The 19,748-nt window shown below is 38.1% G+C and overlaps 1 protein-coding gene across 1 annotated transcript in view; it reads right to left on the bottom strand.

Moving 5' to 3' along the window:
* FRMD7 (FERM domain containing 7) overlaps positions 1-19,748 on the bottom strand; it is a 67,454-nt gene that overhangs the window by 33,785 nt on the left and 13,921 nt on the right. The window contains 3 exon segments of the mRNA XM_036270074.1: positions 1,670-1,748; positions 3,865-3,907; positions 4,691-4,795. Coding sequence (XP_036125967.1) covers positions 1,670-1,748; positions 3,865-3,907; positions 4,691-4,795 — 227 coding nt within the window.

Raw genomic sequence — 19,748 nt, forward strand, 5'->3', positions numbered from 1 at the left:
TGCGATCAGAGAGACCCGGGTTCAGTTCCCGCTAAGGGCATGTACCTCGGTTGCAGTTTGTCCCCGGCCCTGGTCAGTTGTGCGGGTGGCAGCCACTCGATGTGTTCCTTTCACGTCGATGTTTCTCTCTCTCTCTCTCTCTTCCTCTCTCTCCCTCCCATTCTACCTGAACAAAAAATGGAAAAATTCCCTCGGATGAGGATAAAAAAAAAAAAAAAAAGAACCCAATTAAAAAATGGGCAGTGGAACTAAATAGACACCTCTCCAAACAGGATATACAAATGGCTAAGAGACCTATGAAGAAATGCTCAACATCACTAATCATCAGAGAGATGAAAATTAAAACCACTATGAGGTATCACCTCACACCTGCCAGAATGGCTGCCATCAACAAACCATCAAACAACAAATGTTGGCGAGGGTGTGCAGAAAAGGGGACTCTAGTACACTGCTGGTGGGAATGCAGACTCGTGCAGCCATTATGGAAAACACTATGGTGTTACCTCAAAAAATTAAAAATTGAACTGGCATTTGACCCAGTGATCCCACTTCTAGGAATATACCCTAAGAAGCCTGAAACACCAATCAGAAAGAATATATGTACTCCCATGTTTGTAGCAGCACTATTTACAATAGCTAAGATCTGGAGACAACCCTAATGTCCATCAGTAGACGAATGGATAAAAAAGCAGTGGTACATATACACAATGGAGTACTACACAGCTGTAAGAAAGAAAGATCTCTTATCCTTTGAGATTACATGAAGGGACCTGGAAAGTATCATCCTAAGTGAAACAAGCCAAACAGAGAAAGACAAGTATCATATGATCTCACTTATTTGTGGACTATAATGAACGTAACAGTCTGATGAATGGGGTAGTCCCAGAGATGTGGAAGTGGGGTACAGTCTGACAATCCCCAGCAGACGGGTTGGTGGGGGAGAGATAAACCACAGAACTTATATGCATGTATGCATGAACAATGGACATGATCAACAAAGCTTGGGACAGGGCAGGGAGGGAGGGAGAGGGGGAAATGAGGGAGGGGGAAAAAGGAGGAACATCTGTAAGAAAAATAAATTAATAAAAAAGATTTTCCTTTTATAGTGTCTAATAATGTACCATTATAAATTATTATTGAATTATATTAAATAATTAATATATAATTATTAATAGTTATAATACAATTGTCAATAATTTATATTGTACATTATAAATAATTTATTAAAATTATATATTTTATTTTTAAAATTTTTTATAAGTATATATCGTCATTACTTTCTACCAATGGGACATACACACACACTTTTCAATATCCATGGAAATTAGCTGGCATTACACTTGTGCTGTCAAGCTGCCCTGTTATTTGAATACAGATACAATGAAGGCAAACACTCTGTTGCAGCAATTAATGGCATAACCCCCAAGTGGGCACTCGTGCTGGCTATCACTTCTAGAACACGACTCCCCCTTCTCTGTGAAGTCCCCACCCTTTGGAAAAATAGCACTTCGGGTACAAGCCAGGCCCTTCTTCACTCTAGCTCCTCACCATTTCCCTGAGAGTGACTGAGAGCCAAGCCTTCCAAAGACTAGAAGCCCATTTCCTGATAAATGGAGAACAATGTTTCTTAAGTAACATCATGCAGCAGACACACAGGTAATTACTATACCTTGTAAGCTCTTCTCTCAGATGTCCAGGGTCCACTGGGAAAAATTTCACCATAAATTTGAAAACAACCTCCTTAGGATCTTAAAACACAATATCTCCATAAGTTTTATTTATATTTACATGTCCACACAACAGTTACTCACACACACACACTCCCCTCTCCTGTTCCCTCCCCTCCCCATCACTCTCTCACAGATTTTTAAATCTTAATTTTTCACATTTGTAAGATGCTGCTATTTCTGAATTGTGTCTCTATGCAGATAGCAGTTAGGAAAGTTCTCCTGACCCTCTTTCTACCCTCTCTCCCTTTGAGTTTCTTTTCATTAAGATATGCCTTTTTGGGGCCTACTGTGTCCTCTCTTTAGAAGTGTCCCATTTTGAAAAAAGTTCCACTTTCTACTTGGGATTCTGCATTCCTGGTTGAGAGAAGGGCCCTGCTTTAGAGGCAGGTGAGTATCACCTGGCCGAAGGATCTAATAAAGAGTACCAGAAGAAGTATGGTCTGATGCCTCTATGTATCTTAAAATCTACATCAAGCCAGGCAGGTATGGCTCAGTGGTTGAGTGTCAAACCATACATCAAGAGGACCCTGGTTCAATTTCCCCTCAGGGCACATGCCCAAATTGTGGGCCCAGTCCCCAGCGGGAGGAATGTGGGAGGTGGCCAATTGATGTTCTCTCTCTGATGTTGTCTCCCTCTCCCTTCCTCGATCTCTAAAATCAGAAAGAAAAATATTATTTTAAATCTACATCAAAACACATCTACTTGCCTTCATTCCTACTTGCATTTGAAAATCAGAAACTCTTTGCATCTAAAGTAAACACATACATGCAGAACATAGCATCATTCAGCAAATATTTTTGAGTGCCTATTAAATGCCAAGCATTGTACTAGGCAGCTATTGGGAATAAAATGACAATAAAGCATTCATATACTTGTATAAGAGACAGGCATCTAGACAGACAATTACAAAGCCAGAAAGCATTATAAGCACTGAGTACTGGGGAAGCACAAGAGGGGGAAAAAAGTTTGGAGAACATCAAGGAAAGCTTCCTATAAGAACTGAAGTCTGAGTAGGGATGCCAGATTTAGCAAATAAAATACAGGAGTATCAATTAAATTTGAATTTCAGATAAATGGTTTCATGGGACATACATATACAAAGAAATTATTCTTTGTTTATTTGAAATTTCAATTTAGTTGTGCATCCTCAATTTTATCTGAGAAGCCTAAAGCTGAGGTTAGTTTAGTCTAAGTCAAGAGAGGTAGAAATATGAAATGATCAGTGGCAGATGTAAAGCTAGAAAGTCAGGCAGAGTTCAGTGTTTTGTGGATCATGCTAACAAGTTTGTACTTTATTCTAAGGGCAATATGGAGCCATGGAAGCATTTTAAGCAGAACAGTGATATGATCAGTTTTATATTTTCAATAGTTCCTTTTGGGAGTAGTATATATGAAGGGTTAGGGGGAATCAGTTCAGAAGCTGTTGGAATAATGTGACATCATTTTATGGTGGGAAAGAGATAGAACCATGGAAAGCACCAACACGTAAAGAACAGGTGAGAAAGCAACACTATAAGAGAATGTTTTGCAAATTGTTGACTGAAATCCACCAGCATCAGAAACACCAGTGGAATTTGTTGAAAATGCAGGTTGCTGGCACCCAACCCAGTTATGAGGTACTCTGTTTTTTAACAAGAACCTCAAATGATCCTGATGCATACTAAAATTTGAGAACCACGACACTAGATTGTAAAATACAAGGTGGATAATGGTTCATACTTAGTAGGCACTCAAATATAAACTGAAATGAATGAACAATGTCTGTGACAGGATAAAACTAAAACATCCTCAGGCAGAAGGTGAATGGCATTGCAGATTGACATCAAGGATGTTCAAAGATTTGCAGTGTTGGAACTTGAAATGTATTCCCAGAGCCAATCCACAGGGTGCTATAATTGCTGGGCCTCTTTAAATTCACTCAAAGATCCAGCAGCATAATTTTCAACTCGGGGAAAGTTAAAATGTTTTTTTAAATTGCTGAATTCACTAGACATGTAAATAATTAAAATAATACATCAAAACCCTTTTCTCCCCTTATGTTAATGTGAGAAATAGTGTGGCATTACTGAAATATTGAAATATTTTGAAGTTTTAATTGGGAATTATATTCCTTAAATGATTTCCCATACTTACTTTTTACTTGTTTTGTAATAGGCTTCAGAAGTTCCAACCAGACCTGAAACAATATTAATACAAAATTGGTAGAACATGGCATTGAATGCAGCTGTTTTGGGGGTACCAAATAAAAGTAAATATAAAATAAATAAATACCAGGACTATTTAGAATTCTACAGATAGTTACAAACAGCAATGTCTAAGAGTGACATACTTCTATCACACTCAATCTGCCCCTTATATTTTCTCAATGACAGTGAATATTGTTGATCTATAACCTCTTTGTTGTTGACATTTGAATCACAGATCCCCTGCCTGTAGGATGACAGAGGTGTCACACACATACAAGGTTCATTAGTTGCTACAAAAACAAATGAAGGCATTTGGCTCCACGTTTGAATTCTACAGCCCCCCAGATGCCAGCTTAATAGATATAATGAACTTTTCTGGGAAGGTGCCAGGTAACAGGCAGGATACAGCAGGAAGAACATAGAAAATATTAGAACTCCAGAGAGGGGAAAAGGGAAAGTCCCCTGAAGACTCATTAGTGATATCTGGAGGTTGAGGTCCAGCCTCTGGAAGTCAAAAAAAATAAAGCATAGATGTCTGTTCACAGAGTTACAAAAGACGAGCATGGTGTGGAAGAGTTTGTGTTTGGCAAACTGAGGTAACAGTAGAAAAATAGGGAGGAGAGAAAATAGTTATTAAACCCAGTCTTTTTGCAAGGGTTTAAATGTTTTTTTCCCCTATTTTTCAATCAACGTTTGAGCCTTACATACCTAGTTACAAATGGCATTTAGAAGCAATTGTAGACACAAAGAACCCTCTAATGACACCAACTTACATTATTTCCAGAATGGTTACAGAATTCTAATCCAAAATATTCCTTTTCAGCAAGATTTAGATGGCTGCAACTCAGGTTAAACAGCTTCTTTCCAGATGACTTTTGCTGAACAAAACAAAGAGATCATAGCACAATTTGCATTCCTAACCTGATATTGTTACTGCAGTGTGAATAAGTGGTAAAAGTGACAAGAACTGTTTCCTTTAAGCTCAGTTTAGATGTGTTGCATCCCCTCAAATGATGTTGAGTTTTACAGATAGATACATGCATCTATCCATAAATTGTTTTAGGGGTACCCTTTAGAAAGCCTCAAATTGATAATAAACCCTCTTGGAAAAACAGAGCCTTGAATTTAACTATGGCTAGATCTGCAAATCTACCCTTTCAATAGAATTATTTAATCAATCCATCACAAGCAATTTGAATGATTTCCCCCCAAATTGACAGTTTAATCAAGATGCAGATCTGACTTGCCTAAAATCCCTCAGTGGCTCCCCTCAGGATAAAGTCTATACTCTTTAACATCCAGAAGCTGGGCCCTCTCTCCCTCAGGCAGCCCCACTTGCCCCTCCAGCCTCATTTTTTGTCCCTCCCCCTTCCCAACATGTTTCTCTAATAATCACAGCCTGCTCCTAGTTCCCCAGACATGTCAAATAGTTTCATGCCTTCATGCCTCTGCTCTTGCCATTTCTTCTACACAGACAGCTCTTCCCTCCTTTCTTTGGTCAGCTCAGATGTCATCTCCCTGGTACAGACAGCCTTCTCTGATCCCTATCAGCAACAAGTTGAGCCAAGGACAATCTCCTTGCTCCCAGACACCCTGGCTTACCTCAAAGGTGCCATTTCTTACACATGATGTCTATTAGACTGAATTCCTTCATAGCGGGGACCTTGCTTTAGCTTTATTATTACTCACCAGGTCTAACTGAGCCTAGCACTTAGTAGGGGCTCTTGTGTTTGTTGTTCCAAACACAAGAAATTTACCAATTTACTCAAATTAGCTCCTTGAGTAGATTTCCTTTTGCAGCTTTCCCCTTGGTTCACATAAAGCCACACATTTTTTTCTTCATAAAGTCCACACACACTGTGAGCACAAAAAAAGCCCATTTCTTATGCTTCTCTGAGAACTGGAGCTTTGAAGCACTCTCTCTGAAAATCTCTTTGAGCTGAGTGTGGCTGGGACTGATCAGCAGCCGCCATTGCTGAACCCCAGGGTTGAAGTTTTCAGGGAAGAATGTGATGAAAAAATTGGGCAATGGCTGTTACGCACAAAGACACGATGCTGAAAACCCCTAGGTAAAGCCAAGTCACACAGTGCTAGAGAGTGCTGCAAAGGAAGCCGGGTGCGGGAAAATGTAGCTAGAAATCAGCGACCCAACTTGTAGAATTAACAGCAACCTCCTGAGGTCACAAATCCCAGCCACCCTCCCCTCCACTCTCACCCCTGCCCACTCCCTCAAGGCAGTAACACACTAAAGTTTTAGTAAACCAAGCCCACATCTGGGATTCAATAGGTTCCAGGAAGGCAGCATATCCTGCCCACTTCCCCAATCGACCAAAAATAGTCCTCTTTCCTCTGGACTCCTCTCCACTTGGTTACACTGTCCCAAGCTCCACCAACTCCAAAGTCGAGATTCATGTGGGTTAACCAGGCTCCTATTTTTAAACGCAAATAGGCCACAAAAGGTGAAACCTACTGCATCCCTAGTGCTTGGAGTGAGCTGAGGGAAAAAGGGTTTGATTTTATGTGAAAGGTCACATTAGAACTATAGTCCAGAAAAGGGGGTCAACCCAAGGCGGGGGTGTGGTTGCAAAGCATGGAAGGGGGCAGTGGAGGAGGGGTCGTCTGGTAGGGAGGAGAGAGGGGAAGTTTTTGCCTGTGTGGCAACCTTGCCCAGGGCATGGGCTGACACAGACCATTCCAGACAGATAAAATCAGTCCTGTTTTTAAAGTCCTCCAGGCAAGGACCTGCCACGAGATTTTCCTTATAAAAAGAAAAAGAATTTCTAAAGACAAATATGACAGCAATGCTTTCCTGACACCAAAGAAAAATTTCAGTCATGAGAACCAAATTCCATCATAAACTCCAGTTTCTTTGCAAACAATTGAGGAAACGCAACGTTTTCCTTTTTCTTCCTCACTTTTATTCTTTCTTTTTTTCCACCTTGGTGCTTAATCCTCTCCACCAAAGCCACCACATTCCATGTGTTTGTATATATAAATGTTTCTGCATTCACATAGAATATATAACCAGTCTGGTAAAGTTTCCAATTAAGGCTTCTTTTTTGCTCCCTTATGCAAAATCCCATAATATGTTTATAAGGATAATCCCCCAATTCTTCCATCACTATACATGTTGCCAACTGGCTCTAAAAGGCTTTGGCATTTTTGCATTTGAAGGTCAGACGTTCACGTGGCTCCATTTCTCCACCTCCATCTCAAAGAGACGCATTTCCCTTCAGTCCTCTATAGCATATATAGAAATTGGCCAGCATAGTGGAATGTGCTGCATAATAGGTAAGGTTTTGGTTCTGTCTCGACATGCAGCTTTTAAATTTTTTCAACCATTATGATCCTATTCCTCAATTTTTATGTTATGATTATTTTTCTCATAATATTTCTTTATGTACAACTTTCCTACTTTCTCTTTTATGGACTTCTTATTCTCTTTTCAATTGCTTGTTCTTGTTTAAGCTGCCACTTTTCAATATTTTAACCTAGTTTCTTAATGGATCTAAACTCTTTACTACCAGTCCTCCCACATATGGAGTTAGAACTCCAAGCCTGCATACCATCTTATCCTAGTCACCTTTGGATTACAGTGGAGCAGTATTTGTATATATATTTATATATATATGATTTAAAACCTTTCAGAATTTGTATTTTTGGTCTCCATTTTACATACTGGGTCTTCACCATTGGACACTAATTTCAGGGAGCTCCAAACAATAATATTTAAAGTGACTACCTCTAAAAAACAATCTACCAAAGCTTCTATGCATGTAGAGGAGTCATATAACAATTGTTAAAACAAACCTAAATTGTAATCCTGCTCTACCCACTTACTAGTTGGATGAATTGGGGGGGATATTTTAGCTCACAGATTGACCTGCCTTTTCCAGGTACCTGAAGACAGAAACCATGTGTTTGAATACTTGGCTTTATGTACAGTACCTGGCAAAAAGTAAACATTTTTGTTTACTGAAGAAATGAATGGATCCAAATATTTAACTTGATTCATATACATTAGTTAAGATAGTCCTCTCAAGGAGGAAGAACAAATTAGTTACTATGTAGCCTAGGGAAAATTACTGAAACTTTCTGTGTCTCAGTTTATGAATCTGTAAAATGAAGATAACAATAGTACTATCTCACAGAGTTCTTGTGAGGATTAAATGAGATAATTCACTCCAAGGTCTTAGTACAGTGCCTGGCAAATCATATAACTTAAGGAGTGCACATGTAAAGGTAAATGCATAGAAGAGTCTGGAAGGATACATATCAAATGTTAACAGCATTTTACCTGCAGCAGGGATAGATCAATGGGAACTTTAACTTTTTTCTCTGTACATATCTGGAATTTTTTTTTTTTTTTAATCATCAAGGAACATAAAAAACACTCTTAGACAACTTCTACTGAACAAAGCACAGAGGATGCCTTCCATTTCCTCTTTTAAACATTGGCTAATGCTTATGTCATGATGAAAGCTCAAGGTTAGTAGGCTACTCTAATATGATCTTGTACTTTTATATCTATCAATGGAGCCCCATACTTAATAATAATTATTTTCTTGAACAATTTTTGATAATTCTACTTGTTATTGTAATTACACAACTTAATTAAGTTATGTATGCCAGATTTATGAGCACTAAAAGCAAGAGTTTTTTTCTATGAAAAGTAAGTTAATCACTTTGCAAAAACTCAATAAGTGGGGAAATTTTACAAAATGTGCTGTCAATTAGTTTTGGATACGATAGCAATAAAATATTGGGGGAGGAAACTCCAGAAAGACTCTGTACTCAAATTGCTTTGCAAGCATCTACATTCTTGTTCCATGTTAAATAAGTAAATGCTGGAAATCATAGATAATGTATTATGGGTATGGTTTAAGGAAGAAAGGCAAAAGGAAAGCCAATCAGAAGTCCTTGCTAAATAAATCCTTGACCGTACATTAAAAGATTAATTTATGAATATAAAAGTATATGTTTTGGGTCAAAATAAGAAGTTTAAGGTGTTTATGTGTATGAATATATTTAGTATGCTTTAGCAAATATTATCAATCAACTGACCAAAACCGCCTTTGACCACATTAGATAAAAGGGAGTTTAATGTATCCATATGTTGGTTGTGTACTTTAAAAATACAGATTATACAATTCAGATTTTAGAAAATGAAAACTGAGACAAAATATAGCGTATTATTAACAGTAGCATAATAGGTTATTTTTACATTTTTCTTGTAGTTGTTATATTTTCCAGATAAATGTAATAGATATTATAAAATGTAAAAGCATAATGCCATATAAAGAGTCTTATAGATGCTTCTCCTGTTTCCATTGCTGATTACAACATTCAAAATATTTCTCATGCTTCCCTCAGAAAATTGTTCAGAGGGAACAATTTATCATCTGAAGTCACAGATGATAACCACTCATTCTTCTGACTTTATGGATATGTCTCATTTTTTTAATTCTTAAATATGACTATATTAGCTCTGCCTGCCATAACAAAATACCATAGACTGGGTTGCTTAAACAATAGGAGTTTATTTCGGATATTTCTGGAAGCTGGAAGTTTGGGATCAGAGTGCTAAACTAGTCAGGTTCTGGTGAAACTTCTTTTCCTTCCCTGCATACGGCCACCTTTTTGTTGTGTCCTCATGAAGCAAAGAGGAAGATAACTCTTTCTTTTTCTCTCTTTCTCTTCTTATAAGACCACCAATCTTATGGGATTAGGGTTTCAATCCTATGACCAAATTTAACCTTAATTACTCCCTAAAAGCTGTCTCCAAATACAGCCATTTTAGTCATATTTGAAATTTAGATGAGACACAATTCACTTCATAATAATGACCCAGCTTGACAGCTCACTTTAGTTACCATACTTGTTCTTAATAACTTTTGGCTCTTTTCAAACATTAAATCTCACTCGCAAATAATGAAGATTTGTGAGGCATTTTGTAAAGAATGTGCCCAATTACAAAAGGCCCAAAGAAAGTTCCAAGAATGTGTTGAGTACCTACAATAAATATGAAGAGGAAGCACATCATGGCAGCTAAGAATTTGGCTCTGGAACCAGAAACACCTGAGTCTAGTTGTGACACCTTTACCCACTAGAAGAGTGATCTTGGGCAGGCTCCTTAGTCTCTCTAAGGCTCAGTTTCCTCAATTGTAAAGTCAGATTGTCAGAAGTCAAACACAAAAGTCACATATTATGTGATTCCACTTATATGAAATGACCAGACTGGCGAATCCATTGAGACAGAAAGAAGATTAATGGTTTGTAGGGACCTGGTGGGGGAGGAGATAGGGAGTGACTGCTAATTAGCATAAGATTTATTTTAGAGAAGATGAAAATATTCTGGAATTAGATAGTTGGTATGGTTTCACAACACAGTGAATATACTAAAAACCACTGAATTAGACACATTAAAAAGGTGAATCTTGGAAGAGAGAGAAAAATGGTGGCTGAGTGAATGGAAGCTACGCAGACGATCTCCCAGGATCAAACAGGAATTACAAATAAAATAAAGACAAATCTTCAGAAAAAAGCAACAGAAAAGGAGCGGGACAGGACCATATAACCAGGGACACTGGTAAGATCTGTAGAGGTGGAAGAGGGTGGCGGGCTGGGAGCCCACAGACAGCATCAGTCTTAGCTGTGAGCATCGCCCTCGGGGACAAAATACTAAGCTTGCTCCACAGTGCAGAAGGCCAGAACAGAGCACTGGTTAGGCTACAGCCACTCATCTGGGGCTCTGTCAGAGGGAGGTCAGACTGGACTGGAACTCTGTGGGGACACCAGGAATTTGGAGGACACTAAGAATTTTTGCTGAGTCACAGCCACAAAGGACAGTGGCTAGCTTGCTCCTTCCCAGAGCTGTGAGGAAAAGGAGCAGCCCCTGTTTTAGAGATTCAGCCTTTTCCAGGTGAGGCAAAGAAATGCAAATTCAGGATCATTAAGAACCAACATCTGTCCCACCCTCTGGAAATCCTCTTACACAGAACACCAGGGCTATATTCCAAGTCCCTGAGTAACTGAGACTACTAGCCTCCAGGCAAAAAGCTAGAGGATAATTGAACCCTTCCTGTGCTTGCAAATCAACCCAGGAAAGTAAGACTTGACAATGGTGTTTAACGTGGGCGCATCAGGGTCATCCAAACCCAGTAAAGGGAGCCACAAACAGCAGAATGCCAACAACCACATGGAAAATTTGGCAGGCTCCAAAACTCACTGAAATAGCAAAAATGGTGAAACAAAGAAACAAATCACAATTGAAAGAACAAGAAAACTATATTGAAGATGAGATAAATGAAATGCAGCTAAGCAAAGTATCAGAGGTATAGTTCAGAGCCATGATCTTGAGAAAGTGCAGGAACATGAGTAAGGATATCAGAACCATGAGTAAAGATATAGAAACATTGAAAACCAAGTGGAAATAAAGAATGACATAGCAGAAATTAAGAACATATTGCAAGGACTAATCAGCAGAGTAGAAGAAGCTGAGGACCAGATCAGTGAATTAGAAGACAGGGTAGAAAATTCAACCAATCAGAAAACCAAAAGAAAAAAACAATTAAAAACTGGGAAGATAGCTTAAGAGAACTGTGGAACAATGGGAAATGTAATAAAACTCACATTGCAGGAGTCCCCGAGGAGGAAGAAAATGTGCAAGGGTTAAAGAATATAGTTGAAGAAATAGTGACAGAAAACTTTCTGAACTTGGTGAAGGAAGAAGGCATTCAAGTTCAAGAAGCACAGAGAGCCCCAAGTAAGAAAAACCCAAACAGGACCATACCAAGACACAGAGTAATTAAAATGCCAAAAATTAAAGACAAAGAAATAATCCTAAAGGCAGCAAGAGATAAGCAACAGGTTACCTACAAAGGAACACCATAAGGCTCTCAGCTGACTTCTCAACACAAACACTATAGGCCAGAAGGGAATGGCATGAAGTAATCAAGGTCATGACAAACAAGGATCTGAATCCAAGGCTACTCTATCAAGGAAGGTTATCATTCAAAATAGAAGGTCAAATAAAGAGTTTCCCAGACCAAGAAAAAAAGGTTAAGGGAGTATGTTAGCACCAAACCAGCACTGAAAGATAAGCTAAAACGACAGCAGTAATCAGTAGAAGAAATAGGAAGAAGACAAAGAATCCAATTAAAAAATGGGCAGAGGAACTAAATAGACACCTCTCCAAACAGGACATACAAATGGCTAAGAGACATATGAAGAAATGCTCACCATCACTAATCATCAGAGAGATGCAAACCAAAACAACAATGAGGTATCACCTCACACCTGTCAGAATGGCCGCCATCAACAAATCATCAAACAACAAGTGTTGGCAAGGGTGTGGAGAAAAGGGGACTCTAGTACACTGCTGGTGGGAATGCAGACTGGTACAGCCACTATGGAAAACAATATGGTGTCACCTCAAAAAATTAAAAATAGATCTTCCATTTGACCCAGTGATCCCACTTCTAGGAATATACCCTAAGGAGCATAAAACACCAATAAGAAAGAATATATGTACGCCCATCTTGGTAGCAGCACTATTTACAATCGCTAAGATCTGGAAACAGCCCAAGTGCCCATCAGTAGACGAATGGATCAAAAAGCTGTGGTACCTATACACAATGGAGTACTACGCAGCGGTAAGAAAGAAAGATCTCTTATCCTTTGAGACTACATGGAGGGACCTGGAAAGTATCATCCTAAGTGAAACAAGCCAAACAGAGAAAGACAAATTTCATATGATCTCACTGATTTGTGGAATATAATGAACATAACAGTTTGAGGAATGGGGTAGTCCCAGAGACGCGGAAGTGGGGTACAGACTGACAATCCCCTAAGGAGTGGGGAGGTGGGGGAGGGATGAACCACAGAACTTATACACATGTATGCATGAACAGTGGACATGGACAACAATCTGGGGAAGGGGCAGGGAGGGGAGGGGGAGGGGGAATCAGTGGGGGAAAAAGGAGAATCATCTGTAACAAAAATTAATCAATAAAAAATAAAGAAAAAAAAGAAATAGGAAGAAAAATATGACCACAATAAAAATAATGGCAATAAATAAGTACATATGAATTAGCACCTTAAATGTAAATGGTTTGAATGCTCCAATAAAAAGACACAAAGTAGCTGACTGAATAAGAAAGCACAACTCACATACCTGTTGTTCACAAGAGACCCACCTCACAACAAAAGATTCACATAGGTTGAAAGTGAAGGGATGGAAAACAATCTTCCAAGTAAATAGAAAGAAAAAAAGCTGGGGTAGCAATGTTCACATCTGATAAATTAGATTTCAAAATGAAGGCCATAACTAGAGACAAAGAATGTGATTACATAATATTGTAAGGATATATCCAATAGGAAGATATAACCTTGGTAAACATATATGCACCCAATACAGGAGCACCAACATATATTAAAAATCTTTTGGAGGACTTCAAAGGAAAAATCAATAGCAATACAGTCATAGCAGGGGACTTCAATACCCCACTGACATCACTGGATAAATCTTCTAGTCAAAAAATTAACAAGGAAACACAAACTCTAAATGAAGCACTAGACCAAATGCATTTAATAGATATCTACAAAGAATAACACCCCAAAACTGCAGAATTCACAAACTTCTCAAGTGTACATGGGACATTCTCAAAGATAGATCACATTAGAGGACACAAACTCAGTCTCTAGAGGTTTCAAAAGATTGAAAGCATATCAAGCATCTTCTCAGATCATAATGGCATGCAACTAGAAATTAATTGCAACAAGAACATGCAAAGACATTTCAAAATGTGGAGGCTAAATAACATGCTATTGAACAATAAATAGGTTAACATGGAAATCAAGGAAGAAATTAAAAACTTCTTGGAAACCAATGAAAATCAACACATAACAATGCAAAATCTATGGGATGCAGCGAACGCAGTTTTGAGAGGGAAGATCATAGCAGTACAGGCCTACCTGAAGAAACAAGAAAAAATTTTAATAGATTATCTAACGTCACAGCTTAAATAACTAGAAAGCAAACAAAAAGAAACCCCTCAGCAAGTCGAAGAAAGAAAATAATAAAGATCAGAGCAGACATAAATGACATGGACACCCAAAAAAACAATTCAAAGAATCAATGAAACAAAGAGCTGGTTCTTTGAAAATGTAAACATAATTGATGGACCCTTAGGTAGACTCACCAAGAAATAAAGAGAGAGAACCCAAATACACAAAATCAAAAACAAAAGAAGAAAAATAATAAATTACACCACAGAAATACAAAGGATTGTGAACAAATATTATGAAAAATTTTACGGCAACAAATTCGACAATCTAAGGAAAATGGACAAATCTCTAGAAACACAGTCTCCCAAAACTGAGCTGGGAAGAGATAGAAAACTTGAACAAATCAATAACAACAAAGGACATTGAAGATGTAATCAAGACTCTCCCAGCAAACAAAAGCCCAGGATTGGACGTCTTCACAGGGGAGTTTTACCAAACATTCAAAGAAGAATAATACCCATTCCCCTCAAACTATTTAAAAAAAATTCAAGAAGGAAGACTTCCAAACTCGTTTTATGAAGCCAGCATAATTCTAATTCTAAAACCAGAAAAAGACACTACAAAGAAAGAAAACTACAGACCAATATCCCTGATGAACATGGATGCCAAAATCCTGAACAAAATGTTAGCAAATTGAATCCCAAAATACATCAAAAAAAAAAAAAAATTATTCCCCATGACCAAGTGGTATTCATCCCAGGGATGCAAGGCTGGTACAATATTTGCAAATCAAAAAATGTGATACACCACATAAACAAAACAAAAGATGGAAATTGTATGATTATATCAATAGACTCTAAAAAAGCATTGGACAAAATCCAGCATCCATTTGTGATAAAAACACTCAGCTATGTGGGAATGGAGGGACCATATCTTGACATAACAAAGGCCATATATGAAAGACCTATAGCCAACATCATGCTCAATGGACGAAAACTAAAAGCATTTCCCTTAAAAACAGGAATGAGACAACGATGCCCACTTTCACCACTCTTATTTAACATAGTACTGGAAGTTTTAGCCACAGCAATCAAACATGAAGAAAAAATAAATAAACAATCCCTATTGGAAAGAGGCAGTGAAACTGTCATTATTCACAGATGACATGATTTTATATGTAGAAAACCCCAAATACTCCATCAAAAATCTTCTAGACTTAATAAATGAATTTGGCAAAGTAGCAGGATATAAAATTAACATCAAGAAATCAGTGGCATTCTTATACACCAATAATAAACTCACAGAACTCACAGAAAGAGAAACTAAAAAAAAAAAACAATCTCAATTAGCATTGCAGCAAAAAAATTAAGATACCTAGGAATAAACTTAACCAAAGAAGTATAGAACATATTCACAGAAAACTACAGGACATTGAAAAAAGAAATAGAGGAAGATATAAAAAAGTGGAAGCACATACCTTGCTCATGGATTGGAAGAATTAACATCATTAAAATGTTTATACTACCCTATGGAATCTATAGATTCAGTGCAATCCCCATCAAAATACCAGAGACATACTCCACAGAACTAGAACAAATACTTCAAAAGTTCATATGGAACCAAAAAAGACCTCGAATAGCCACAGCAATCTTGAAAAAGAAGAACAAGGTTGGAGGGATCACAATACCAAATATCAGTTTATACTACAAAGCCAGTGTAATGAAAACAACCTGGTACTGGCACAAGAAGAGGCACACAGATCAATGGAATAAAACAGAGAACCCAGCCCTGGCTGGTTTGGGTCAGCGGTTAGAGTGTTGGCCTGCAGCCAAGAGAGACCGGAGTTCAGTTCCCATTAAGGGCATATACCTCGGCTGCAGTTTTTCCCCGGCCCTGGTTGGGTCATGCATGTGGCATCCACTGGATGTGTCCCTTTTATGGCGATGTCTCTCTCTCTCTCTCCCTCGTACTCTATCTGAATAAAAAAAATGGAAAAATGTCCTCAAGTGTAGATAAAACAGAAAACAGAGAACCCAGAAATGGACCCAAAACATTATGCTCCATTAATAATTGACAAAGGTGGCATGAGCATACAATGGAGTAAAGACAGCCTCTTTAATAAATGGTATTGGGAAAATTGGACAGCTATATGCAAAAAAAAAAAAAGAAAAATGAAACAAGACCATAAATTTGCACCCTACACAAGAATAAACTCAAAATGGGTAAAAGACTTAAATGTGACTCATGAATCCATGAAAATCCTAGAAGAAAATGTAGGCAACAAAATTTCAGACATCATTCGCAGCATCATTTTCACTACTACATCACCTAAGGCAACAGAAACAAAGGAGAAAGTGAACACATGGGAATACATCAAACTCAAAAGCTTCTGCACAGTGAAAGAAACCACCACCAAAATAGAAAGGAAAGCCACTCTGTGGGAGAGTATAATTGTCAATGATACATCAAATAATGAGTTAATTTCCAAAATATATAGAGTGCTCATACAGATCAAAATAAGGAAGACAAAAAACCCAATTCAAAAATGGGTAGAGAAACTAAATAAACACCTCTCCAAAAAGGACATACAAATGGCTAAGAGACATATGAAGAAATGCTCAACATCACTAATCAGAGAGATGCAAATTAAAACAACAATGAGGTATCACTTCACTCCTGTCAGAATGGCCGCCATCAACAAATCATCAAACAACAAATGTTGGCGAGGGTGTGGAGAAAAGGGGACTCTAGTCCACTGCTGGTGGGAATGCAGACTGGTGCAGCCACTATGGAAAACAATATGGTATTACCTCAAAAATTAAAAATTGAATTGCCATTTGACCCAGTGATCCCACTTCTAGGAATATACCCTAAGAAGCACGAAACACCAATCAGCAAGGGTATATGTACCCCCATGTTCATAGCAGCACTATTTACAATAGCTAAAATCTGGAAACAGCCCAAGTGTCCATCAGTAGACGAATGGATAAAAAAACCTTGGTACATTTACAGAATGGAGTACTATGCAGTTGCAGGAAAGAAAGATCTCTTATCCTTAGAGACAACATGGAGGGACCTGGAAAGTATTATCCTAAGGGAAACAAGCCAAACAGAGAAAGAGGAGTATCATATGATCTCACTTATTTGTGGAATATAATTAACATAACAGTCTGAAAAACAGGGCAGTCCCAGAGACTTGGAAGTAGGGTACAGACTGACAATCCCCTTAAGAGTGGGTGTAGGGGAGAGATAAACCACAGAACTTATATGCATGTATGCATGACCAATGGAAATGGGCAACAAAGCTGGGGACAGGGCAGGGAGGGAGGGGAAGGAGGGTGTCAATGGGGGGAAAAGGAGAAACATCTATAACAAAAATAAATCAATAAAAAAATGAAAAAAGGTGAATATTATGGTGTATAGATTGTATCTCAATTTAAAGAAAGGAATCATAGTGAGCATCTAACAAGAATATTTAGGTCAAGCACTTTATACAGTAGTTGGTCCATAGGAAGAGCTCAAGAATTGTTGGCTGTTTGTAGGGTCAAATTATTTTATCATCTAACTTGGAACACTTTTTAAAATTAATTTATTTATTTTTGTTACAGATGTTTCTCCTTTTTTCCCCCACTGATTCTCCCCTCCCCTTTCTGTGGTTTATCTCTCTCCCACTACCCCCTCTTCTTACTATTTCCACCCTTCTACTTGCTCTGGGGTTTTCTTTTTGTTTGCTTTCTAGGTCTTTAAGTTGTGAGGTTAGATAGTCTGTTAGAAATTTTTCTTGCTTCTTGAAGTAGGACTGTACTGCTATGAACTTCCCTCTCAGAACTGCTTTCTCTGCATCCCATATATTTTTGTGTTGTTGTGTGTTCATTTTTATTGGTTTCCAGGAAGTTTTTAATTTCTTCCTTGATCTCCATGTTAACCCATTCATTGTTCAATAACATGCTATTTAGCCTCCATGTTTTCAAATGTCTTTCATGTTCTTCTTGCAATTGATTTCTAGTTTCATGCCATTGTGATCTGAGAAGATGTTTGATATGATTTCAATCTATTGGGTGCATATATGTTTACCAAGTTTATATCTTCCTGTTGGATAGATCCGTTCAATATTATGTAGTGGCCTTCGTTGTCTCTAGTTATGGCCTTCACTTTGAAATCTACTTTATCAGATATGAGTATTACTACCCCAGCTTTTTTTTGCTTTCCATTTGCTTGAAAGATTTTTTCCATATCTTCACTTTCAACCTTCACTATGTGAGTCTTTTGTTGTGAGGTTGGTCTCTTGTAAACAACATTTATGTGAGTCATGCTTTCTTATTCAGTCAGCTACTTTGTGTCTTTTTATTGGAGCATTCAAACCATTCACGTTTAAGGTGATGATTGATATGTATTTATTTATTGCTATTTTTGTTTAGTGTGGTTCTATTTTTCTTCCTATTTCTTCTACTAATTACAGCAGTCCTTTTAGTATATCTCTGCACTGCACGGGTTCGGTCGTCCACCTTCATGTCCAACTCACACTCTCGCTCACTCTCTCACACACTCACCCTCCCTCAGGTCCTACCCACTGCCATCTTCGGGACACTTTTTTCTTTATTAATTTTTTTTTTGTTACAGATGTTTCTAATTTTTCCCCCATTGACACCCTCCCCCAACCCCATCCCCAGCTTTGTTGTCTATGTTCATTGGTCATGCATACATGCATGTAACTTACAGAACTTAGATTGGGACACTTTTGAGGGTTGATAAGAGCACTAGTAATTATTGCATTGTCACAACAGATACAAACCAGGACTTTCCTGGATGGTCTCTGATGTCTGGTTACCTAACTGCTAGTATTTGGACCACTCAAGGGGTCTGCCTTGATAAGGGCAGCATTTATTGGAATATTCAAGATCTGGAATATTAGGAATTATACCTATGACAATTAGTTTGCCCTCATAGAAACCAGTGCTTGTTGACCATTCCTCCAGTGGCAAGTAAATGTGTTATCTTAACCTTGATTCCCCATGTTCATAGATAAGGTTCAACCATAATAGCCGTACAAAAAGATAAGAACAAAAAACTACTTCATCAATTTTAATCTTCTTCCTAAACACTTTAAGAGCAAATCCCTCATCTCTCCTTTAGCATGTTCTTTCTCCATTCTTTATTCTTTTTTTCCAATTTTGTTTTCCTCTTGTAATTTTCCCCTGCCCAAACTCCTGGCTTTTGATGAACTTGCCTTTGTTCTTAGTCTTTTGTGATCCTTCCCACTATTCCTTCAATTCAAAACACATTACTAAGCACCTGTTCTGTTCTGGGTACATTCTTGGGCTCCAGGCATACCTAGGCGAATAAGATATAGGCATTACCAACAAGGAATACGTAGACTGACAGGCAAGGCAGGAACATCAATAGGTAATCACAATTAGTTGGGGCTAATTGCCCTTGTGGAAGCATACATATAGGGGGCAATATGAGATCACATCCAAAGGGCACTTAACCCAGAAGTAAGGGAAAGAGTGTAGCACAGTGGATTCCTAATTTGAGACAGGAGGCAAGAGTTGAAGTTAGCCAAGTTAAGAGGAGAATAGAAGAGTATGAGAGACAGAGGAGATTAGAAAACTTGGTGTGAACAATGAAACTTCAAGCAGTGTGGCATTCCTAAAGGAGCAAGTGAGATACAGGCACTGGAAAAGTGAGCAAGAGCCTTTCCAAGACAGGTCTTTTATGCCAGATGAAGCCTTATACCTGAAGGCAGGGTTTGGGGTGGAGACAGCTGAATGATTTTAAGCAGGGAATTGACATGGTCAGAGTTGTGTTCTAGAAACCCCATCC

The sequence above is a fragment of the Molossus molossus genome, unplaced genomic scaffold (genome assembly GCF_014108415.1).
Source record: "Molossus molossus isolate mMolMol1 unplaced genomic scaffold, mMolMol1.p scaffold_m16_p_2, whole genome shotgun sequence".
NCBI lineage: Eukaryota > Metazoa > Chordata > Mammalia > Chiroptera > Molossidae > Molossus > Molossus molossus.